The sequence below is a fragment of the Cyrtonyx montezumae genome, unplaced genomic scaffold (genome assembly GCF_038088225.1).
Source record: "Cyrtonyx montezumae isolate F1298 unplaced genomic scaffold, pur_monq_1.0 scaffold_46, whole genome shotgun sequence".
Taxonomy (NCBI): domain Eukaryota; kingdom Metazoa; phylum Chordata; class Aves; order Galliformes; family Odontophoridae; genus Cyrtonyx; species Cyrtonyx montezumae.
This window is the reverse complement of record NW_027072052.1, coordinates 788,857-814,227: the sequence shown is the minus strand read 5'-3', so window position 1 is coordinate 814,227 and position 25,371 is coordinate 788,857. Positions and strand designations below refer to the sequence as shown.

Below are 25,371 nucleotides of genomic sequence, written 5' to 3'. Positions count from 1 at the left end.
TTATTTCAGGAAGTTTCTTCACGAGTTTTTCATTTTTTTGCTCAGATTGCTTTATTTCACAAGTTTGATGACTATGTCACGGATTGTAAGGAGAAATTGCTGCTGGCCCTTCTGGCTCAGGAGCTGCAAGCCACGTGGCGGACAGCTGGCAGCTGCGCAAAGGAGAGACTCGTCTCCTGCCTGCCCCTCTGGGCTGCAAGGCGTGGGGGGCAGGAAGCAAAGCTCACCTGTGGCCTCCGTCAGGGCAGCCCATCAGTAACTCCTCTGCTCTTGCCTTTAGGCTTCGGAGGCATCTCTGCGCCAGCATGGACGGAGCCTGGGTGGGGACGTGGAGACCTCATCGCCCACGCGGCCTCATCTCGGCCCAGTTCCCCAGCCCCGGGCCCCAGTACTGCATCCCGGGGACAACAGGTACAGCGACCGTTCCCAGGGCATGGGGCGCGCTGGGGCCGTCATGGGGCAGAGCAGCTCCCGAGCCTTTCCCCTTTCTGTCACAGCCTCCCGGCTCTCTGGCGCAGCAGCGAGCCAGGCCTGGCTGAGGAAGGCCGATCCCGCTGGCGCTGCCCTGTGTGACCCAGGGAAAGAGGGGCCCTCTTCTGCCCAGCACAGGCTCAGCTTTGCAGCTGTACAGAGGCGTTACGGGGTCTTGCAGAACAGCTGACCCTTAGGGGGCTCTCGCTGTGGAGTGCCTGCACGGGTGGTGCGGGAAATCCTTTGGAAACTGCTGGGTACAGGCAGCGTGCTGGCCAAAGCTCCACTGTCTTTTTCTGGTGACTTTGCAAGGCACTCACATGGCTGCTTGCACTAAGGGACTGACTGTTGTGCTCCGAGGTCCTGCACAACTTTCCTGCTTTGCTCTTGGAGGAAGAAGTCACGCGGGAAGGGAAATTCGGGGCCGGGCACTTAACTGCCCCTGTTCCAAAGCAGCTAGAAACATGCAGCCACACTGAGGTGTGCTCTCTTCTGCTTTTCCTCCTAGGTTACGTGGGCCACAGCCCCACCAAAGCCCACGCCCCCGTGTACAGCTTTATAGGGTTTAAACTGCCTGCAGTGGACAGCTGCGGGCCAGGTCCCTGCTACTTTGTGGAGCCTGCCATCACCAGGAAGGGGAAGTACATGGCTCCAGGCACCCACCTCCAGGGACGACCCAGGACAAAGACTGCCATCACCCCCGGACCAAGTGAGTACCACTTGTGCAGCACATTTGCCGTGGGTCAGCTCATGCCATGATGGAGCTGTAGGTCTTTTGTGAGAGAACACAAAATGCTCTGAGCAGTGATAGAGAAGGACAAGTGCCCAGGACCATGGGCCAAGGGAACGAGGACCCCAAGTCCTGAAAGAACTAAGGAGCAGGGGGCTGACAGGAGGGGCAGCAAGGCAGGACACAGTGGTGGGGTGCAGAAAAGCGTTCCCAGGTGCTGCCTGGGTCCCGCAGCATTTCTGCAGCTCTTCAGAAGAGCCTCTCCTCGGGAAGTTGTCTCTGTGGCTGTGGAAGGGAACCAGGAATTCACTTTCTTGCTCTTCTCCTCTGCTCCAGGTGACTACTGCATCGAGGCAGCCAGCAGGCACGTCTTCAAGTGCCCTGCAGTGCCGTCCGTGGCCTCCCGGCGGGAGCCCATCCAAACAGACCGCACTCCAGGTACGCTGACCAAAAAGAGACAAAGGCAGAACCTTTGGGCTGAGCATCCTCCAGGGACAGCTGGGCTCTGCTCAGCACCAGCAGTGGGCGTATTGCACAACCTGCGCGGCAGGAGGCGGTGCTGGGGCCGCAAGCTTTCTTGGAGGACCAGCTCCTCTCGGCCCGCAGCAGCACCGGCTGCTCGGGATTGGAGCTGCTGGCACTCGCCCGGTGCCAGAGTCGAGGGAGGGACTGGCAGAGGGGCCAGACCTCCTTCCTGCTCCCAGCAGCGGGCTGGGCAGGCTGCCCCTCTCTGCTGCTTCTGTCTCCTCCAGCCCAGCCCCTCACGCACACACTCTCTGCTGCTGCTCCTCTTGCAGGTCCTGACACCTACACGTTGCCCAGGCTGATAGGGCCCAACGTAGCCTACACATCGGCCAGCCCTTGCTACTCCTTGACAGGAAGGAGCCAGCGCGGTCGCTTTGATGAAGACCTTGCCAAGGTGAGCTCTGCTGCTCCTCTTTTCCATGTTAGCGTTGGAACCTGGGCCGCTCACCCTGTGCCACAGGGGCTTCCAAGCCTGCTGCGCCTTTGCCTGACGCAGGCTTGCAGGGAGAAAGAGCCTTGGGTGTGATGCCAGCCCCGTGCGGCCATGACTCTCTTGCAGACTCTGGGTCCTGCATCATTCCCCAGAGTTGCTGTGGATGCCTGCAGAACCAGGGCTCCCGCGTACACCATGGGAGCCCGACCGAAACCTGGAGCGGCCAATGCTGCGAAGCCCGGGCCAGCAGACTACAGCGTGGGCCAGGGGGTAAGGCAGCTGCTCAGCTCTCCCCCCCGACTCTGTTTCACAAGCACAGCCTTCACGCCTCTCCCCCTTCCCCTGAGGCTTCCTCCAGCCCAAGAGCTGCTGCCTGCAGGGACCCAGTGCCAGGACAGCAGGCCTGCTCCCTGCCACCGTCCCACCTCCGAGCAGAGGAAGGGACAGCAGCTTCCCGCTCCCTTTCCCTTCAGTGGGATGCACTGGGACAGCGGGCTGCCAGGGCAGCAGAGAAGAGAAGGACCCTTGCTGATCTGCCTTTCCTTTTTCCTCCTTCCAGGTGACGCTGATCAAGCCCCAGGCACCTGCGTGCACTTTTGGAATCCAGCATTCCATCTACACAACCCCTCTCATTGATGAATAAAGCAGCAATTTCTGAAAGGCCTTGTTTGCTTGCCTGGAAGGGAAGGGGACGCAAAGACACACAAATCAACTGCTGCTTTCAGTTTGATTCCGTTTCTGTTTATTGACTTTGGCTTTTGCCTCTTGGACATTAGTGACAGTAGAACATCATTAAAAAAAAATTAAAAAATTAATTACCTATATGTATGCTTTCTTGTTATTCCTTTTTCCTATCTGCTGCATACAGGAACACGCCACGGCTTCATGAAGCCTTTCAAACATCAGTGAGTTGGAAAGCACTGATGCTTGCTTTATCAGTAATCTGTGTTACTGATGTTGGCCATGTGCTGAAGTAAATCATAAGAGAGCAAACAGCAAAGGGAGGCCGGCCTTGGGCAGTGCTGTCAGAAACATGGGGAGGAGAGGGAGGATGTTTAGAGTAGCCTTTCTCTTGCTCTGCTGCAGAAAACGGAGACTGCACTGTAGTAACTGAGGCACCTTCTGTTCCCTACATGTACCTCAGCAAGTGTGAGCTGGAAGGCTGTTGTATTGCACGGTGTTATCAACAAACCTCCCCTCTTCTGTTTAGTGAATCTTGAATGCCCAACATGTGGTCTCCTGTTTGTGTTTGGCCAGCACACGCTTCATTGTGCGCCCACCCACTCACAGCATCATCTTCTGTAGAAGCTGAGACAGACTGTGCTCCCATTCCCATCCGCTGGGGCTGGATGAAGGGGGAGAAGTGGAACTGAAAGGAAAGAAGAGGAACCAGAGATGCAAAACAAATCCTTTACATGAGGTGACCACTAAGATCTTTCTCAGAATGACAGCTAAAAGGTCTTGATGAGATAAGTGAAGCCTGTGAAAGGTGAGCACGTGATGGAGGGGCGAGGGGCACGGCAGGTGTCTCCCAGCCTTGGGAGCAAGCCCTGGGCTGTGGAGGTGGCTCTGCTGGCTGCCTGGCTGAGAACCTGGCCCTGTCTGGCACTTTGTTTTTATAAATGTTGTGTCTAAATTGACAACTTGAAGTGCAGCAGGAAGAGGCTCTCCTAGAATATATTGCTCCTGATGAGACTGTCTGTCCTTCAGGGTGACCGCTGATTTGCAGGAGGGGAGACTGGGTTTTGCGTGTGTGCCTTTTGTGGACCCGTTGTGTTGCTCTGGTTATCACTTCCAGGAGCCCCCTTCCCAAGGACATTAAGCCAGAGCCCAAAAACCCAAATCTCACCCCCAAAACACACCCCCAAATCTTTCCCTAGGTATCAGGAGTCGGGCACCTGAACAGAGTTGACTAGAAGAACAAAGCCTAATTCTCCTGAGTGGGCCCAAAAGCTGGCTGTGAGAAGTGGTTGGACAATGCCACCTGGTGGGAGCACGCAGGGATAACCCACTCCACATTCATTCCTGCTCCCCCAGTTTGTTCCTTTCCTTCTCTCTCCTTTTTTTTCTCGTGTCCCTGACGTGGGCTCTGTGAAACGTGCGAGGCCAAACCAAACGCAATAACCCTCAGTCATTACAGGTGTCCCCCCCAGAGAGGACCTGCTGAAAGTCCTCCTGATTACTTTTGCTATTAATTGCCAATGAGCCATATGCCTGCTGTGTCAGAATCCCCATGGCCGCTGCCATCTGTCTGCCCACACCGTCTGTGCTGAGCTATTTCTGCTGCCCTGTCATGACGGGCAGACGAGCAGCAGTAGGGGTACTGGCACATGAGCACAAAGTCACCTTGTCCTTTGGCTTTAGAGATCCCTGCTGTGGCCCTGAACTGGCTTTCCAGGTTTTTCTTTTTACTGTAAATTAACGAGGCAGAGGCACAAGCACAAATGTACCCAGGAATAGTTTTTAACCTGGCTTGATTAATGCTGTCACGTTGTACATCTGAGTGTGAGCTCAGTGGGACTGTTGCTTTTGCTTAATACATGACACCTCAGTCTGGATTGCTGCATTACAGTACAAATAAAAAACAGAAACAAAACCACATCTGCATCATAAAAAGTGAGAATATGAGAATTCTCAATATTTACAGAGGAGGGCAGTGGGGAAACCACAAAAAATATTTACATAAAAATACATGAGCTTCTCGGCATATACATTTCACACCAGTACACACACACAAAAAAAAAAAAAAAATAAAAGACACTATGTAAATTAGAATGAAGTGAACTCCAAAGGTAACCCACGACTTTCTGGGACATTTCTATCATGTGGCTCACGGAAAGAAAAGCCAACACAACCCTGTCCTCCCCCCAACCCCCACAACCCCACAGACTGGGCAAGGCCAGACTGCACACAAAGGTATTCTGCTGTACGGTTGCTTACACCAGACCATGCCTTCAGTATTGGGTTTCTGTAGCACCAGGTTTTGGGAAGATTTGCAAGCCTAAGCCACTGTAACAAAGAAAACTGAAACAATTTCTCATCTGTGTTTCCTACGACCCAACACATGGCTTCAGTCAGTGCCCTGGCCACGCAGTGCGGGATGGCAGAGTCCTTTCTGGGGTTAAAGAGGAACCGTGTGATTTTGGCTTGGCTTTGGTTTTGTGTAGCTATTTACTGCACAGTCCTTACTGACCCCCTTGAAATGATGAGTGCAAAATGAGGATCTCTGGGAAGACGCAGGCACAAAGTTGTGGGTGTTCTGTCTCTTCTGCATAAAGATTTCACCTGATAAGTCTCTTTTGAAGATCAGAAATGACTTTATAGGGGCTAGGTCCTCGTTACTCAGAGGTCTCCTGCGGGTCATTCGCTGCTCCTGAGTGGAGCTGGAAATCCAGAGCTGGAGTAGGCTATTGAGCCCTGACTCTTGCATTGCATGAGGGAGAACTCAGCTGAAAACTTAGGAAGTGGTGATTTAAGATGTAGACAGCTTGGGGCAAATTTAGGGGAATAATTTAAGATCATAACTGCTCCTCATCTTGGCTGGAGATGAGGTTAGGCAATAAATCACATAATCTGAGCAGAACTGGCCTTGCAATTGATTGCTCTTTACTTGCCTTGCCATCCCCTGGCTCTCTTTCCCATTTCTCTGCTAGGATGCTGAGAACTGCGCTGCCAACTTAACCTTCCCGGTACTCCTGCTGTAACCCCTCTCACTGTGATGCACAATGCACTTTTTTTTCATATCGGTTATGATTTTTGGAAAGACATTTGGACTGACACTGTGAATCCATTAATGGACATGGAAAAACTTTCTAAGGACCATCAGCTTAACCACAGTGCAAGAGCAGAACTGCATAGTTGGCTATATGGCTTTGAGTGGGGTGGATGTGGGGATGACAGCTGAATCCTAGTAGTTTACCAAAACCAAAAGGTGCTCATCTGTACTTCTGTCTGGGAAAAGCTGGGACTTAACCTCACGGTCCAGCACTGTGTTAGGCTGTTCTCTGGCAGTGTGCAGCCCTGGAGCATGCACTGGTGTGGCTGGGCCAGGCTGGGATGCTGGGAGAAGTTTTCTGCTGTGTGCCTTGCTTTCAATAGAGACATTCCTGTCCTGAGGGAAGGCCATTTGTAGCACCCATCTTGGTAAAATAAATAATTTCAGTTTCCCTGAGGCAGTATGATTGTGAGCATGAGAGCTTGAGGATCTGGGCGATTTCACAGAAGAAGTGGTCCACAGCATTGCCCTGCTACAGTGCTATAGGAAATGTATTGGCAGTGTACAGCAGAGCATAGAGAACACCAGTGCCCCAGGCAGCTGCTGCCATGGTGGCACAAGCTCTGCTGCCCAGGAGAGTCCTGTAGTGCAGGGGCTTGCAGATGGCAACAAAGCAGTCATAGGCCATGACTGTGTGACGGCTGTGCTGATGAGGCCGTTGCCCAGGAGGGCAGCCAGGGAGATGCCCAGGAAGAGCCAGAAGTGCAGGAGCTGCAGCTGCCACGTGTCTGCCAACGCCAGCAGGAGGAACTCGCTGATGGAGCTGCTGTTGGGCATTTGGCACTTCTGGGTATCAGGACCTGTGGGCATGAGGACCTGTCCAAGGAGTATGAAAGTTAGAGACAGGTCATTCCAAGGGGGAAATGTTCGTTGAGGAAGGCAAGTGCATTCACAAGTTACCTTCCAAAGAAGCCAGACCCTGCAGAGAGAAGAGGAACCGACTGCTCATCACACAATGCCCATCCTTTCTCAAGGGACGTGAGCAAGACCTCATCACTGCGCTTCTTAAAACAGACACCTAACATCCATTTCACCAACCCCACAACATTTCCATGCATATAGCATCACTCTGCTTCTTCCCTCGACTTTGTTCTTCAGGCTATGGGAAAGATTTGCATCCTGAAGGTCAGATCACAGCTCCGAAGGGCCTCAGGGAGATACATCATAACTCTCATTAAGGGAAAGCCAACTCTTTTCCAGCTTCACAGACTGCATTGCCCACATCTGCAGGTACTGCAGAGGGTGACGGACACATGCCTGAGTAGATGTTCCTATACTCTGAAGGAGCTCTGGCTGCAGAGGATCTAACAGCCGTGAGGGCTGTTTCTGGGTGGGGGCTTGCTTTGAAGAAGGTGTCCACGATAAAGGCAGTTATATGTTTTCTTCTGGGAAATTCTTCCTCTCAAAAGATTAAGCTATTACTTTTTTCTCATTCCCCGATCATATCTCTCATGCCTGCAGACTTTTCACCTGGAAAGTGTTTCCTCATCTTTTCCCTGTCTGAACATACAGACACCAGCTCAGATGCAATGCATTCCTATTTGTTGATCAGAACCCATCCTGTTAGCAGGCACTGTGTAGCTGCATGCTAATGTTTGCAAGAGAGAAAGGGAACATAAGAGAATCTCAATTGGTTCAGCAAGGAAAATACATGCTCATAAGAACAAGAGAGACTGAAAGCATTTTAGGACTCTCAGCTGTGTGCATGATATATGATGTTCTGTTTCTCACTTTACGTCTTTACACTCCCCTAGAAGCAGAAAATAGAAAAAAAAACAGCAGAAAATCCCAGTATTGGTCTTCCTTGTGGAAATTCCCCTTTGGTGCAGTGTAGCTGTGAGCTCTTTGCCCCTGGGCAGCTCCCTGGGCAGGCTCAGTGCTGAGCCTGGCAGGCAACAGAGTCCCTACCCCGGCATGCAGCCCCTTGGGGCACAGCATTGACCCTGCTCTGCACGACAGCCCTGGGCACCCGGCTGCACAGCCTGCAGCCGTCCTGGGACAAGTGTGGCTGGGCAAGGCTGGGATGCTGGGGGAAGTTTTCTGCTGTGTGCCTTGCTTTCATTAGAGACATTCTTCTCCTGAGGGAAGGCCATTTGTAGCACCCATCTTGGTGTATGGATGTGCACTTCTAGGAGCTGTTTTGGAAGGTGCTGAAAAATTTTGTTCCCAATGCTCAGCACGTGGTACAGCATGGGGAGCTGGAGATGGCAGGCTCGGGTGCTGAGAGCACTGTGAGGAACAGGAGTTGTCCAGGAATGGCGCTTGGTATCTACAGGGAGACAGTGGCTTTGCACAGGAAAATACAGAGGCATTTGCAATTGGTGGAAGCTGATTTCAGCCCCCTTGTATCAGAAGGATAGTCTTGATTAGATAAGGCCAAAGTGGAAGTTAGGAGAGGTGCTGGGGGCAGGAGGGGGGAGTTAAGGCTTTCATTTCATTACCTGAATCCCAAACAGCCTGAGCCAAACGCGTTGCCTCTCGTTCAGATGGAGACCTCAGCAACCTCAGGCAGTCTGTGCTCAGCACTGCAGGACTGCTCCTTGTCATGACAGATCCATCGTGCTCAGCCCAGACTGCCCTGCTCTCACACCGAGGGCTGGGGATGGCCCACAGTGTGGCTCACCGACTGCCTCCTTTCTGTGCATCTTTTTGCTTTTGTTTTTTTTCCTTAAAGGAAAATGTAACAAATAGCATTCCCGAATGAAGAAACTAACTCTTCTACCTGGTAATTCCTGGTAATTTGGCTCACAGTGCTTTTTTTTTATTATTATTATTTTTAAGTCTTTCTTTCTGACTGCCAGACTTATGTCTGGAACATGTAACAACTCTTCTAGACAGAAGCTTAAAACAACAGCTTTGCACAATAACATAGGACCATAAGGTGCTGTTACTGAAACAGGCCCAGGCAAGGCTACAAGACTAAAGGAAGCTGAAGACAGGTCAGCTACTAGAAGCAGATCTTATTTATGATTCAAAGTAACCATGAAACCTCTGATTAAATAAAAGAAACAACCCCACATCTGATGTAAGCACCCTTTAACTTTCACAGCTGTGTCCTAACTGCAGGACCTCCAGCTTTTTTTTAAACATCAGAGATTCTGAAGTTCTTTAGCCACTCGGAACAGGAATAGCCTTGGTATTTATCAGTGAGCATTTATAAATCCTATATCTCTAGTATAGCTTGCAATCCCTGTCTAATAAAATGGATGTGCTTTTTTTTTTCCTTTTCATATATATGTGAGTGCACAATTTATATTATTGGTTATTATGTTCCTAAACATGCGTTTGGATTCTGTCTGCTTCTACTGAGGCATCACGCTGCTCTCTATCTCCTGAAGCCCATATGAATTCTGGGTCAGTGCTGACTCTCACACAGCCTCTGTTCTTATCTCTGTATCTATAGAGAAATGAGATGCCAGCAGGCACTGTGGAGGTGATACAGGCTGGATTAGCAAAAGGGATGCACGTTTTAGCCTACGGAGCAATATATTAGTTCATCAAAAGGAATCCAATTGTGCTCATCCTGAAACTTTTTCTTGGGTAGCTCTGGTTTCGCTTGTGATGGCCAAGAATACTCCCATTTAATCTCTGTCGAAACCGGGTAGACGTCACCGCAGACCGCAAGCCTCCCCAGCAGCGCCCTCTTGACGCCTCCTCGGATCGCTCAGCTCTGTCGGAGTAGGGTAGACGTGGCCGAACATTGCACGACGACCCTGGGGCGCCCTCTAGGCACCTCCGTTTGGCACGCCCAACTGCGTCGGAACCGGGTAGACGTGGCCGGAAATCGCACGGCGCCTCCTCGCAGCCTCCTCCGTCCGCCGCCGCCGATGTTTGCGACTAGCGACCGGATCGGCCGTAGCCGGGAAGACGTGTCCGGCGTTCCCTAGCGGCACCGGCAACGAGCAACAGACGCTACCGTTAGAGACGCGCGAGACGGCTGTTGTGTAGACCTGGCCGGCTTTTCGAGACGCAATGGGCAGCGAGCTCTCCCAGCCACCGTTAGGGAAGTTCGAGACGGATGTAGCCGGGTAGACGTGGCCGGCATTTTTAAAACACGCGCTGTGATTTCTCGCCACCGAGAAGCGCGTTTCTCTCCCCTGGCTGGGGGGCAGGGGCTATTGTGGCTGGCAGGTACCTGGCTCAGTTCTGAAGGAGTACCTTTCAGACAGGAGGATGTCTCGCTTGGACTGGAGGGCGTCTCTTTCAGGTTGGAAGATGTCCATGTTGGATTGGAGAGCTTCTTGTTGAGACTGGAGGGCAACTCACTTGGTCTGGAGGGAGTCTAGATTGGACTGGAGAGTCTGTCAGCTAAATGACTCTCTTTCTGGATTGGGAGATTGTCCCTTTCGGCTCGGAGACTCTCTCGCTCTATTTCAAAAACTTGATGCCTCTCTGGGATAGTATTGAATAAGGCCTGGTAAGCATAAGCCAGACCCCAAATACTTTGGGCCTCCTCAGGTCTCTTTGAGCTGCAACATCCCTGTCTCAAATATCTGCATAAGTTCTCAGGATCTTGCAGGTGTTCAGGAGAAAAGTTCTATGACACCGGTGATGCCCATTTCTCTAAAGTCTCTCTTAAGTCCCTCCAAACTCCCTGCCAGTCAGTATTCTCTGGCTCTGGGGAAGGCTTTCTCAAAGTATTATAAATACAGATACTGATGAAGAGTACGTTCAGGGAGACTGACACCACAATCATTATGAGCACTGGATGAGCATCCAGAAAATGCATAATGAATACAAAGGAGAGGCCAGGAGTCTGTTTAAAAATCACCAATTCCATAGAGTTAGCAACTCCATCTGGAGTTACTCCCTCCGCAAATGAATGGCACATTGTATACAAAAGCCAGGTAGGTATGTCCATCAGTGTTTATCATATAGAGACCAAGCTCCATGGATCAGACTGGCAAACTTAATTAAGTCCCAGTACGTTCTGAGCATAACAAGTTAAAAAATGATGAAATGCAGACCCTTTAAGAGCAGTTTAAAAAGAGAAAGCATTTTTTTTTCTTTATTGACACTTTATTAAACTAAGAACCCTCCGCTGTTCAGGAAGCGCGAGAGTTTCGCCCGATTCCGGGCACACTTGCCTGGAGTCGGCAAGCCACCCATCTGTGCCATCTCCAAGCCGCCGCGGAGCGCTCGACTCCTTCGGAATCGGGAAGACGTGGCAGGCGACGGCAAGCCGCCCCAGCAGCGCTCACTAGACGCATCCTCATTTCGCTCAGCTCCGTCGGAGCTCGGTAGACGTGGCCGAACATTGCACGACGACCCCGGAGCGCCCTCTAGACGCCTCCGTTTGGCACGCCCAACTGCGTCGAAACCGGGTAGTCGTGGCCGGAGATGGCAAGCAGAACCGGTGGCGCCCTCTATCCGCCTCTTCGGATCGCTCAGCTCAGTCAGAACCGGGTAGACGTGGCCGAGAATCGCCAGGTGCCCGTGCCACGCCCGTCGCCGCCGCTCGAGACAAGCGATTAGATCGGCTGTAGCCAGGAAGACGTGCCCTGCGTTTTTAAAACACACGTGCTGTGATCTCTCGCCGCCGCCGTTCGGGAAGCGCGAGAGGTTTGCCCTATTCCGGGCACACTTGCCTGGAGTCGGCAAGCCAACCGGCTGCGCCATCTCCAATCCGCCGCGGAGCGCTCGACTCCGTCGGAACCGGGTAGACGTGGCAGGCGATGGCGAGCCGCCCTAGCAGCGCCCTTTAGACGCCGGCTCGGATCGCTCAGCTCCGTTGGAGCAGGGTAGACGTGGCCGGATATTGCACGACGACCTTGTAGCGCCCTCTAGGCGCCTCGGCTTGGCACGCCAACACCGAAGAAACCGGGTAGACGACGCCGCAGAGCGCAAGCCTCCTCGGCAGCGCCCTCTAGACGCCTCCTCGGATCGCTCAGCTCCGTTGGAGCAGGGTAGACGTGGCCGGATATTGCACGACGCCCCTGAAGCGCCCTCTAGGCGCTTCGGCTTGGCACGCCCTACTTCGTCGAAACCGGGTAGACGTGGCCGGGGATGGCACGGCGTTTGGCTGCCACCCTCGTCCGCCGCCGCTGGCGACGAGCGACCGTATCGGCTGTAGCCGGGAAGACGTGGCCGGCGTTCCCAAGCGGCACTAGCATCGAGCACTGGACGCCAACGTTCGAGACTCGCGAGACGGCATTAGCTGGGTAGACCTGGCCGGCATTTCGAGATGCAACGGGCAGCGGGCTCTCGCCGCCGCCGTTCGGGAAGCGCGGAACGGCTGTAGCTGCGTAAACGTGGCCGGTGTTTTTAAAATACACGCACTGTGATCTCTAACTGCCGCCATTCGGGAAGCGCGAGAGGTTTACCCGAGACAGGTACACTTAGCCGGAGACAGCAAGCCACCCGGCAGCGCCATCTCCAAGCCGCCACGGAGCGCTCGACTCCGTCCGAGCCGGGCAGACCTGGCCCGGGGAACGCCAGCCGCACCGGGAGCGAACTCTGGCAGACGCCGTACGGGACGCGCGGTTCGCTGCGGGGCCGGGCCGTCCCGGTCGGAGATCCCGATGAGATCCCTATGAGATCCCGTTGAGGTTTGCTCTGAAGAAGGTGTCCACGATAAAGGCAGTTATATGTTTTCTTCTGGGAAATTCTTCCGCTCAAAAGATTAAGCTATTACTTTTCTCTCATTCCCCGATCATATCTCTCATGCCTGCAGACTTTTCACCTGGAAAGTGTTTCCTCATCTTTTCCCTGTCTGAACATACAGACACCAGCTCAGATGCAATGCATTCCTATTTGTTGATCAGAACCCATCCTGTTAGCAGGCACTGTGTAGGTGCATGCTCATGTTTGCAAATGAGAAAGGGAACATAAGAGAATCTCAATTGGTTCAGCAAGGAAAATACATGCTCATAAGAACAAGAGAGACTGAAAGCATTTTAGGACTCTCAGCTGTGTGCATGATATATGATGTTCTGTTTCTCACTTTACATCTTTACACTCCCCTAGAAGCAGAAAATAGAAAAAAAAACAGCAGAAAATCCCAGTATTGGTCTTCCTTGTGGAAATTCCCCTTTGGTGCAGTGTAGCTGTGAGCTCTTTGCCCCTGGGCAGCTTCCTGGGCAGGCTGAGTGCTGAGCCTGGAGGCGGCAGAGTCCCTACCCCGGCACGCAGCCCCTTGGGGCACAGCATTGACCCTGCTCTGCACGACAGCCCTGGGCACCCGGCTGCACAGCCTGCAGCCGTCCTGGGACAAGTGTGGCTGGGCAAGGCTGGGATGCTGGGGGAAGTTTTCTGCTGTGTGCCTTGCTTTCATTAGAGACATTCTTCTCCTGAGGGAAGGCCATTTGTAGCACCCATCTTGGTATATGGATGTGCACTTCTAGGAGCTGTTTTGGAAGGTGCTGAAAAATTTTGTTCCCAATGGGGTGCTCAGCACGTGGTACAGCACGGGGAGCTGGAGATGGCAGGCTCGGGTGCTGAGAGCACTGTGAGGAACAGGAGTTGTCCAGGAATGGCGCTTGGTATCTACAGGGAGACAGTGGCTTTGCACAGGAAAATACAGAGGCATTTGCAATTGATGGAAGCTGATTTCACCCCCCTTGTATCAGAAGGATAGTCCTGACTAGATAAGGCCAAAGTGGAAGTTAGGAGAGGTGCTGGGGGCAGGAGGGGGGAGTTAAGGCTTTCATTTCATTACCTGAATCCCAAACAGCCTGAGCCAAACGCGTTGCCTCTCGTTCAGATGGAGACCTCAGCAACCTCAGGCAGTCTGTGCTCAGCACTGCAGGACTGCTCCTTGTCATGACAGATCCATCGTGCTCAGCCCAGACTGCCCTGCTCTCACACCGAGGGCTGGGGATGGCCCACAGTGTGGCTCACCGACTGCCTCCTTTCTGTGCATCTTTTTGCTTTTGTTTTTTTTCCTTAAAGGAAAATGTAACAAATAGCATTCCCGAATGAAGAAACTAACTCTTCTACCTGGTAATTCCTGGTAACTTGGCTCACAGTGCTTTTTTTTTTATTATTATTTTTAACTCTTTCTTTCTGACTGCCAGACTTATGTCTGGAACATGTAACAACTCTTACAGACAGAAGCTTAAAACAACAGCTTTGCACAATAACATAGGACCATAAGGTGCTGTTACTAAAACAGCCCCAGGCAAGGCTACAAGACTAAAAGTAGCTGAAGACAGGTCAGCTACTAGAAGCAGATCTTATTTATGATTCAAAGTAACCATGAAACCTCTGTTTAAATAAAAGAAACAACCTCACATCTGATGTAAGCACTCTTTAACTTTCACAGCTGTGTCCTAACTGCAGGACCTCCATCTTTTTTTTTAAAACATCAGAGATTCTGAAGTTCTTTAGCCACTCGGAACGGGAATAGCCTTGGTATTTATCAGTGAGCATTTATAAATCCTATATCTCTAGTATAGCTTGCAATCCCTGTCTAATGAAATGGATGTGCTTTATAAGGCGGGGTTGTAGTTAGTCCTGGGAAGTCTGGGAGGCTGCATGGGGTGGGTGCCTGGCTTTTCTTACAGTACAGAAAGCTTTTAAATACTGAGGACAGTGGTATTGGTGTATTACAGAGTGCACTGGCCTTCTGTCCCTACTTCTAACTGAATGCTGCTATCAGCTACACTTGTGGTACAGGAGGGAATACTGTTTCACAGCGCACACATAGCACACAACTATTCTGCATGTGCCACGACTTTGCAGGGATCCCCTTGCCAACACAGAACTGAAAGGTTACAGCGAGCTGTGTCCTGCGGCCTTCAGCTTAAGGTCAGTAGGAGCACTCGCTGCTCCAAAAGCTGCAGGACCTGGCCTGGGGCAGATAGCTGGCAGTGCAGCTCACTCAGACAAGCAGCCCTCAGGGCTGTGCTCTGATGCTGCAGCAGGGAAGCCCTCAGCTGGAGCAGAGGTTATTCCCTGTTGAAGAAACTTACAGTCTGCAGCCTGACATGCAATAGTATGTCCCAGATTTAGTGAACCCTCCAGGAAAAGTGGCTTCATTGCCTGCAGTGAGAGACTTACCTTGCCAAGGGCTGTGAGAATTGTTCCTGCGATGAGCTCACAGCCTGCTTATGTGCCACACAGCCTGAAAGCTCTCTTCCTTCTCTTCTCTCCCCTTCACGGGCAGTTCAAGTCCCTAGCCCTGCTGTGTGCTGCACGAGTGCTGCTCCTGGCCACAGCTGTCTCCCTGCAGCACTGCCCACTCATAGAAGCTCCATGTGTCCCAGGTGCCCCACACAGCTCAGCAGCAGAGGATGTGATTTCTTCTTCCCAGTCATCTCCCCTGAGATGTCCTGGGGATTCCAGGGCTGACAGCTCCTGAAAGGCAGCGGGATCATCACTGCAATACATACTTTCAAGTCAGATCAGTTAATCACCACATGTCCACTGGATTCCAGGAGCATGGTTGGACACTTCTGCACATGAGAGAAGCAGATGTCCAATCTGGAAACCTCTGCTCGTGGCATGTATGACAAAGGGGACAGATCAGGACAGGGAGGGGTTGGCTTCCCTTATACAGCCCAGTGATGCAGCTCAGGCAGTGCAGACATAACATTACACAATCATAGAATGGTTCAGGTTGTAGGGGACTTTACAGATCACCTAGTTCTGGCCTGTAACCACAGGCAGATTTGTAAACCATTAGATCAGGTTCCCAAGGATCCCATCCAACCTGGCCTTGAATCTCTCCAAGTTTGGATGGTGCTTACAGAAATTTGTCCTATTACTATCAGATACTCTCATCCTAACTCTAGGGTTAGGCACCTCATCCACTGATGGAAACCCTGGGGTAGAAATTGGATTAAGTTCCCCACTGGACTCTGGCACTCAGGAATCCTCTTAGTTGAGTTCAGATGTGTACAATGAGGTGTCTGCTTGTGAGCCCCACATCCAATCCTTGGTCTTTATTCAACAGTAACTCAGTCGCTCACACACTACTGAGTGATGATGAAGGTGCATGGGGTGCTGGAGTGCTGTGTGCTAGTGCTTGCAAACTGTGGTGGAAAATCTCTGAGATAGACACCTCCTTCCTGAGCATCAGTTGGAGCCAGAAGGAGGTATGCTTGGCCATCCTAAACGCCACCAGAACCCTGTGCCTTTTGCACCTATCCCCACGGAGCATGTAGTGTTATTCCGCTGACCAAATGGATGAGCTCACAAAAGAAGAGCCAGATCTTCCTCTCTGCTCCATCTGTGGCATACTGTGGAGTTGAAGGCATTACAAAGCTATGACACATCTCCATTCTTTCTGTGATGACACTTGAGTTTGCTCTGGGCTCTCATTTTAAAGGCATCAGAAGAAGCCTAGGGATATGTCTGTTCCCAGTTGACAGGAAGGTGGCAAAAAAGGTTGTTCCAGTTTTAAAGAAGAGCAAGAAAGAAGACCCCAGCAATTAAGACCTGTCAGTGTCACTTCAGTGCCAGGTAAAATTATGGTTAAAGTGATGTAGGGAGTTATTGAAAAACAGTTGTTTTTGGTCACAGCCAACTCTGGTTCACGAGGGGAAGATCCTGTTTAACTTCATGTCCTTTGGTGACACGGTCACCCATGTAGTTGATCAAGGGAAGCCAATTGATGTTATATGTTAGGATTTCAGTAGAGCATTTGTTTCTCACATTAGCCTTCTGGAAAAATGGTCTGGCATATGGAGAGATAGAAATGCACTGTGATACGTGAGCGTTTGGCTGAAGGGTCAGTAAAATAACCCAGTGGGTTATTGTAAATGGGGTTCCATCAGCTTGGCAAGTGGTCACTAACAGGGATTCCCAGGGCTGTGTTTTAGGGCCACTTCTCTTTGATGTTTTCATCACTGGCTTACATGAAGAACTAGAAGATGTTTTCAGGAAATTTTCTGATGATTTTGGATCGGGTGGAGCTGTTGACTCCACTGAAGGTGCATAGGCCTTGCAGAGAGATGTGGATGACTTAGAGAACTGGCCAATCACCAACTACTTGAAGTGAAACAAGAACAAGTGCCTGATTCTGCAGCTGCGTAGGGGCAACCCTGGCTGTACTCACGGAGTAGGGTATGGGACAGGATATTCTAGGATTCTGTGATAGTGGATATGAGCACGGTGATGTTGGAGTCACTGTGCTGTCACAGTGCACAGGAGCTCAGTGACAAGAGCCATGTGACAACAGTCTTGGTGGTATGGACATCAGTGATGTCAGAATTACTGAGTTGTTGCAGTGGTCTGTATTACAGTGATGCCAGAGTCACTGGGCTGTCACAGCAGGCAGGAGTGTGTTGATGTTGGAGTTACAGCACAGAGATGCCAGAGTCACAGTGCTGTGAAGGAGAGACAAGGAGTGATGACACATCAATACAGACTGGGGGCTGATCTTCAGGAAAGGAGCTCTGCTTGGCTCTGGGGATGCCATGTTTGATGCTAACATGAGTTAGCATCAAACATGGCATCCCCAGAGCCAAACTCTCCCAGTGAGGTTGTGGTGCCTCCACCTTGGGCCTGAGAGATCTGAAGTTCAAAGATTCATTGTGGTTGACTACTTGTTCAGACTGGGCCCTTCTCACATCCAAATCCTGTGAAGAGGCACATTGCCCATGTGGGAATTGGGCCTCACAACATCTTGCACCCCACGCAGAGAGCTGCTGTTCCCTTGTCTTTCACTTGATATCACACAAACCTCCATCCCTATGCCACAGGAAGCTCCCTGAGCCAACATGAGGGACAGGATTTCTCTTTCAAGGCTCTGGGGATCAGGGCTCGGTTTTTCTGCTTCGTGAGATAACAAAGGGTTTTCTCAGCATCACAGCCACCATCACAGTCCCTTTGTCAGCCTGTAACCTTGGCTTCCAGTGATCTGCTCCAACAAGTCCCTGGAGAGGCTGTGTTGATAATGGCCCTCCGTGGGGCCTATTATTACTCCAAATTCACTGCTACTTCTCACTTTAACTTCTTGAGCTCTTTCTGCTAACTTCTCTCTGCATTGATGGACTCAGCAGCAAATTTCCCCTGGGGCCCATTTCAGTCCAAGAGCCCTCGTGTGCCCTGTGCCTTCCTGTCATCTTCTTCAAGTGTTCAGAACTTGTACAGCAAGTTGGAGAAGTGTATGGGGAGAGCCTAAAGATGAAGAGGCTCATGAACATCTAATAGGCCAAATTGTTTATTTAATTACAGTCTGGCTTCAAAAAGAATTTGGAGCGGCACTCAGCAATGGATGTTGATCCAGGATGTCCCCGAATGAGTTTGTTCTGACACTGTGCAGACAAACATCCTCCTCAACTTTCCCACCCCATTTCTACTCACATTGGCCCCATGGGAAATGCATGACTTTTCCTCTGAAGTCACCCTCTCAGTGTTAAACCTCCTTTGCACGGACTCCACCTTGCTTTCCTTACAGAACCAGCTGCACATGGACAAAGAAAGATTTCTTTTTTTGTGAACAAACAGAAAGGAACACGATGCAATTGAATGAACAGTAAAAGAGTCTTCAACTGCATGCCATGTCCAAGCTGCATCTCATAAAGCTTGTCTTTCACAGGGAACATTTGTATAAGAAATGAGTTAGACAGAGATAGGAAGGGATAGATATAAATACAGTTAAGGAGTTGTCAGAAGAGTTCATTTGACTTTGGATAGATGGATGGAGCAAGTTCCAAACTCCCTGATGGTCACGAAGCAGCCAGGGAATTGGGAGGTATCTGAGTGAAGACCAAGCAAGGGATGGGGGGAATCTGGAGAGCAGTGGGAAGAGCATGTGTCCAGATGACCTGCTGAAAACATGCTCTGACTTGTGGTCATTTATTTTTTTATTCTTTTTTGCAATGTTACTGACATTAGCATCTTTCAGACTTACAGCTTCAAAAAGGAAAGAAGATCCATTTGTGTCTTGCACAGAGCCCGGTGCCCCCAAAACATCCTGCCCAGAACTGCCCATGGCAGCCCTCGGGGTTTGCACTGACTGAGTCACGCTGTGTACCGATCTCTTTTCATTTCCTCAGATCTTGTTTTAGATGGTCACATGCAGCACAGGACGCTTCATGCCCTGTAAACATCTGCTCTCTTCCCATCAGCAGTCAGCCATAGGGTCCCATGATAAGCCAGGCTGGAAGAGAACCTGGGGGATGTCTGCAGCCCAACCTTTCAGAAAGAGGGACACACCAAGTTGTTCAGCATTTGCACCTGATGGATTTTGCAAGCCTCCATGAGCAGAGACTGCAGAGCCTCATTGGATGACATGCACCAATTCTTGTATCAGCTGGTGGTGAAAAAGGTGCTTTTCTGAAGCACAGGCCAAACCTCTCTTTTATCTTCCAACACGCACCATGGGGAAGGGCCTGGCTTTGTGCTCTCCATCACGTCCTCCAGGTTCTGGCAGGCTGCAGTGAGATTCCATTCAGCCTTCCCTTCTCCAGGCTGGACAAGCCCGGGTCCCTCAGCCTCTCCTCACACGTGAAGTGTTCAAACCCAGTCCTCTTGTTTGAGCCTTCCCAAGCCCCGTTCAGCTTGCTGACATCTTTCTTGTGTCAAGCATCTGAAATGGGAAGGCACTACTCTGGGTATTGCTTTCTCTCCTTCCAACCCAAGCCATTCAAGGATTCTGTGATTTCTGTCAGTCTCTTCCAACTCTGGATCCTGTTTCCTTAGGTGCTCGGAGTTCACCTCTTCTTGCATCAGCATTTCCCAACTGTCTCTGGCACATAGGCTACCAAGAGGCCCAATCCAACTGATAAACAGTGAGATCAGAAAGGAAATGAGTATCAGTGATTTTTCCATGTCCTGTCTCACCAGGTTCCTTACCCCGTTCTACTGGGGGCCCACAGTCTCCCTAGCCTTCCTTTTCTTGCCTACACATTTCTTTAAGCTCTCCCTCCCTTTGATATGCCTGGACACGTTCAATTGCAGTGGAACTCTAGCTTTGCTAAACTCATCTCAGCAGGAACACTGGGAAAAATCTCTGCATTGCTCTGTTTGGGTTTGATCAGGGCAATCTTTCCCATTCCTGCAGGACTTCTGATATTGCTGCTTGGCTTTCTCTTCCTTGGAATGGACTTTTTCTACTTGGAAGTTCTGGTCCTTAGGTAGATAAGACCTTTTTTGACCCTATTCCCCTCAGAGATTTACCTTGCCTTCCGGTATTCCACAGACACTTGAAGAAGCCAGGCTGTGTTCTGCTGAAGCCCAAAGTTGTGAGCTTCTCTTTTGCCCTCCCTACAGACACCTGAGCTCCACCATGCCATGGCCACTGCAGCCCAGGACGCCTTTGACCTTCACATTCCTCACAAACCCTCCTTGCTGGTGAGTATGAGATCCAGCAGAGCACCTCTACTCTTTAGTTCCTCTTTGGCTTGGTCATGAAGCTGTCAGCCGTGCTCTTCAGGGATCTTCTGCATGGCTTATGCCCTGCTGTGCTGTCTCTCCAGAAGATGCTGGAGTGAGTAAAGCCCCTGACTGTGACAAGGGCCTCAAAATGTGAGGCTCCTGTTTGTCTTTTTAGGTCCCTTTCCTCTTGTTCTTCCTGATCAGGAAACCAGTAACAGGCACTGCTGGTCTCCTCTTTAAGCCATTTCCATCAGTTCACAGTAAGATCCTCTGCCCTCTCAAGGCAGAGCTCAGTGTGCTCTCACATACAGAGCAGTAGCCTATCCTTGTCTTCCTTGACCACCCCCTGTGAAGAGTCCTTATCCCTCTTTTTCATCGCTTCACAGGTGGGAACCATCCTGCCATGTTTCTGTGATCCAAGAAGATTCTAGGTCTGCAAATGCAAAAAGATTTCTAGCTCAAGGAGGTCATATTTTCGGTGTTCTCCTTAGTGTAAAGACACTTTAGAAAGCTTTCCATTCCCAAAGCATCACTGGATATACCGTGGCTGGATCCTGTGTCTACACAATGGTAGTGGTGCTCAGAAGGGGGCACGTGAGCAATAGAGCCATTGTGGGGCTTGGAGCTGTCCAGACAGCACTAACACTCCTAGGGCATGGCTTTCCTGAAGGTGCTGTGCTGCATTTTGCCAGCTGGCTGTGGGTGTGCTGGAGACCCCAGGGAACTGCCATTCAAAAGAGAGCCCAGAACAAACTCAGGTGTCATCATTGAAGGAGCGTAGGTGTGTCCTAGCTTTGTAATGCCTTGAACTCCAGAATATGGCACAGATGGAGCAGAGACAATGACCTGGCTCTTACGCTGAGCTCATCCATTCGGCCAGCGGTATAACTCGGCATGCTCCAAGGGGACAGGTGAAAAATGATACTCTCAGGTGTCCTAAAATCAGAGCTCTGGTGTCATTTAGGATGGCCAAGAATACTCCCATTCACATTTGGCTCCCAGCTAATGCTCAGAAAGGAGGTGGCTATCTCTGAGGTTGTCTACCAGAGCTTGCAGGCAGTGTTGCCCACATCTAGGAGCACCCCAGGCACCTTGTTCATCAGCAATTGTCTGTAAGTGAGCAAGTGACTCTCCTGAAATTTTTGCACATGGATGGTGGTGAGGCTCTGGAAGATTGCCCAAGGAGGTGGTGGATGCCCCAACCGTGGAGGCATTCAAGACCGTGTTGGATGGGTTGTTGGACAACATGATTTGGGGGTTGGCAACGCTGCCTATGGCAGGGGGATTGGGAGTGAATGACTTTAATGTCCCTTCAAACCTAAGCCATTCTACCTCTCCATTATGTGTGATTCTGTGATCATCCAGCAGCCTTTCAGAAGCTGTTGGCCATGGAGACTCATGGACATCTCCAGGGAGATGGGGAGAAGAAAATCACATCCTCTCCCGCTGAGTTGGGCTGGTCCCCTGCGACACAAGGAGCTCATACAAGCGGGCAGAGCTGCAAAGAAACAGCTGTGCCTGGGAGCAGTTCCTGTGCACCACGTATTAATGCTGGGGGCATGATCTGCAGGTGACAGGGAGAAGAGAGAAAGGAGAAGGAACTTACAGGATATGTGGGATGTGAGCAGGCTGTGACCTCACTGGAGCAGCATCACTAATGGCCTTTAACACCGTATGTCAAGTAAGTGAAGTCAGTAAAGCAAAACTAATTGCACAGATTTTGCAATGAGAGGTCTGAGTGTAGACAGGGTAAAGATATGGGATGTGGGAACTGATTTTCTCTGAGGACGGTCTTGATTTGTCATTATCTTCTGCACTCCTAACAGCAACTCCACGCCCAGGAACAGCAGAGCAGATGCCCAACAGGAGCTCCATCAGCGAGTTCCTCCTGCTGGCATTGGCAGACACATGGCAGCTGCAGCTCCTGCACTTCTGGCTTTTCCTGGGCATCTACCTGGCTGACCTCCTGGGCAACAGCCTCATCAGCACAGCCATAGCCTGCGACCAGCGCCTGCACACCCCCATGGACTTCTTCCTCCTCAACCTCATCCTCCTCGACCTGGGATGCATCTCCACCACTCTCCCCAAAGCCATGGCCAATGCCCTCTGGGACACCAGGGCCATCTCCTACGCAGGATGTGCTGCACAGGTATTTTGGTTTTTTTGGTTTTGCTTTCAGCAGAGTATTCCCTTCTCACAGTCATGGCCTATGACTGCTTTGTTGCCATCTGCAAGCCCCTGCACTACGGGACCCTCCTGGGCAGCAGAGCTTGTGCCACCATGGCTGAAGCTGCCTGAGGCACTGGGTTTTTCTTTTCTCTGCTACACACTTCCAATACATTTTCTATACCACTTTGCCTGGGCAATGTTCTGGACCATTTTTTTGTGTGTGAAATTCCACAGATCCTCAAGCTCTCATGCTCGCAATCAGACTACCTCAGGGAAACTGGATTTACTGTGGTAAGTGTTCTTGCCATATTTGGTGCTTTGTATTCATAGTGCCGTCCTACGTGTACATTTTCAGGGCCGCGCTGAGGATGCCCTCTGAGCAAGGCCGGCAAAAAGCCTTCTCCATGTGCCTCCCTCACCTGGCCGTGGTTTCCCTGTTTGTGGGCACAGACTTCTTTGACTACCTGAATCCCCCTTCCCTGTTCTCCCCATCCCTGAACCTGGTGGTGTCATTTTTGTACTCAGTAGTGCCTCCAACATTGAACCCCCTCATCTACAGCATGAGGAACCAGGAACTCAAGGATGCAGTGGGGAAAATGATGGCAAGGACACATTTCAGCAGGGATTAACTTCTCATCTTTCTCTACAACTGACTCACTGTTGTTCCTGTAGCAGGCTCATATTACGCATTTTCACCTTTAAAATGCTTATTTATTTCTATTAATTGATACTTTTTTTTTTGTTGTTCATATATATGTGTGAGTGCACAATTAATATTATTGGTTATTATGTTCCTAAACATGCGTTTGGATTCCGTCTGCTTCTACTGATGCATCACGCTACACTCTATCTCCTGAAGCCCATACGAATTCTGGGTCAGTGCTGACTCTCACACAGCCTCTGTTCTTATCTCTGTATCTATAGAGAAATGAGATGCCAGCAGGCACTGTGGAGGTGATACAGGCTGGATTAGCAAAAGGGATGCACGTTTTAGCCTACGGAGCAATATATTAGTTCATCAAAAGGAATCCAATTGTGCTCATCCTGAAACTTTTTCTTGGGTAGCTCTGGTTTCGCTTGTGATGGCCAAGAATACTCCCATTTAATCTCTGTCGAAACCGGGTAGACGTCACCGCAGACCGCAAGCCTCCCCAGCAGCGCCCTCTTGACGCCTCCTCGGATCGCTCAGCTCTGTCGGAGTAGGGTAGACGTGGCCGAACATTGCACGACGACCCTGGGGCGCCCTCTAGGCACCTCCGTTTGGCACGCCCAACTGCGTCGGAACCGGGTAGACGTGGCCGGAAATCGCACGGCGCCTCCTCGCAGCCTCCTCCGTCCGCCGCCGCCGATGTTTGCGACTAGCGACCGGATCGGCCGTAGCCGGGAAGACGTGTCCGGCATTCCCTAGCGGCACCGGCATGGAGCACCGGACACAAACGTTCTAGACGGCTTTAGCAGGGTAGACCTGGCTGGCGTTTCCGAAACGCACAGGCAGCGAACTCTCGCTGCAGCCGTTCCCGTTAGCGCGTTACGGCTGTTGCCGGGTAGACGTGGCCGGACATTGCACGATGCCCCTGAAGCGCCCTCTAGGCGCTTCGGCTTGGCACACTCTACTTCGTCGAAACCGGGTAGACGTGTCCGGGGATGGCACGGCGTTTGGCTGCCACCCTCGTCCGCCGCCGCTGGCGACGAGCGACCGTATCGGCTGTAGCCGGGAAGACGTGGCCGGCGTTCCCAAGCGGCACCAGCATCGAGCACTGGACGCCAACGTTCGAGACTCGCGAGACGGCATTAGCTGGGTAGACCTGGCCGGCATTTCGAGATGCAACGGGCAGCGAGCTCTCGCCGCCGCCGTTCGGGAAGCGCGGAACGGCTGTAGCTGCGTAAACGTGGCCGGTGTTTTTAAAATACACGCGCTGTGATCTCTCGCTGTCGCCATTCGGGAAGCGCGAGAGGTTCGCCCGAGACGGGCACACTTAGCCGGAGACAGCAAGCCACCCGGCAGCGCCATCTCCAAGCCGCCGCGGAGCGCTCGACTCCGTCCGAGCCGGGCAGACTTGGCCCGGGGAACGCCAGCCGCACCGGGAGCGAACTCTGGCAGACGCCGTACGGGACGCGCGGTTCGCTGCGGGGCCGGGCCGTCCCGATCGGAGATCCACTGCCGATGAGATTTCGGGTGTGCTCCGGGTAGACCTGGCCGGAGATCGCGAGTCCCCGCCGGCAGCGCCCTCTGGCCGCCACTGCGCGAGTCGGGCGGGGCCGGCAGGGGCCGGGCGGAGCCCTCCGACATTCCCGAGCCCGAACCGGAAGTGACTGTCCGCCATGTTGTCGGCGGTTGCGTGGCGCGGTCGGGCGGGAGCGCCCCCGTTGCGTGTCGGCATCGCTCTCCCGTTTGTTTCCTTTGACTCCCGACGCGGTCCTAGGTCGGGTATTTGAGACCTAAGCCGCACCGGGCTCGCGGCGGGTGCTGCGGAGGGACCCGGGCAGAGCGGGCGGACGGGCCGAGGTAAGCCGTACGCGCTTGAAGGGGGCCAAGCGGCGGGAGCTCGGGGTCGGTCACGGCCACCGCGGGCCGCCGCACGGGCTCGGGGAGGAGCGGGCGGAAAAGCGCCTGACGGGGCGAGACCTCGACCTCCCGGAAGAACCGGGCGGCCGGGGAGATGGGTCGGCGCCGCGAGCGGGAAAAAACGGAAAATCGGGAAAGCGAGGCGCTACGGGCGTGCAGACGTTCAGCCCCTCTCCCGCCCGCAAAAGGATCCCTATGTGTCTCTATGGGAAACTGCGGGGCGCTGTGTGGGCACAACGGGGTTCCTGTGGATCTCTGTGGGGCACTAAGGAGTCTCTAAGGCTCTACCGAGTCTCCGTGGGGCACTATGGGGTAGAATGTTCTCTTTATGGGGTCCCAAATGGGGTTCTGTGGGTAACAGTGTTATCTCTGTGGTCCCTGTGGGGCACAGTGGGGTCCTTGTTGCTCTCCATGGGACACTAAGGGGTTTCTGTAAG

At 51.9% G+C, this 25,371-nt stretch overlaps 1 protein-coding gene and 1 pseudogene across 1 annotated transcript; both read left to right on the top strand.

Moving 5' to 3' along the window:
- Positions 1–293: 293 nt before the first annotated feature.
- On the top strand, positions 294–2,912 carry LOC136055706 (ciliary microtubule associated protein 1A-like). Its single transcript, XM_065747572.1, has 6 exons — positions 294–411; positions 980–1,180; positions 1,538–1,639; positions 1,999–2,120; positions 2,286–2,429; positions 2,719–2,912. The coding sequence occupies exons 1-6, from the start codon at positions 306–308 to the stop codon at positions 2,800–2,802; spliced, it is 759 nt and encodes a 252-aa protein (XP_065603644.1). The 5' UTR covers positions 294–305; the 3' UTR covers positions 2,803–2,912.
- A 19,142-nt stretch (positions 2,913–22,054) lies between these two features.
- LOC136055707 (olfactory receptor 14C36-like) lies at positions 22,055–23,776 on the top strand (annotated as a pseudogene).
- The last annotated feature ends 1,595 nt before the right edge of the window (positions 23,777–25,371 follow it).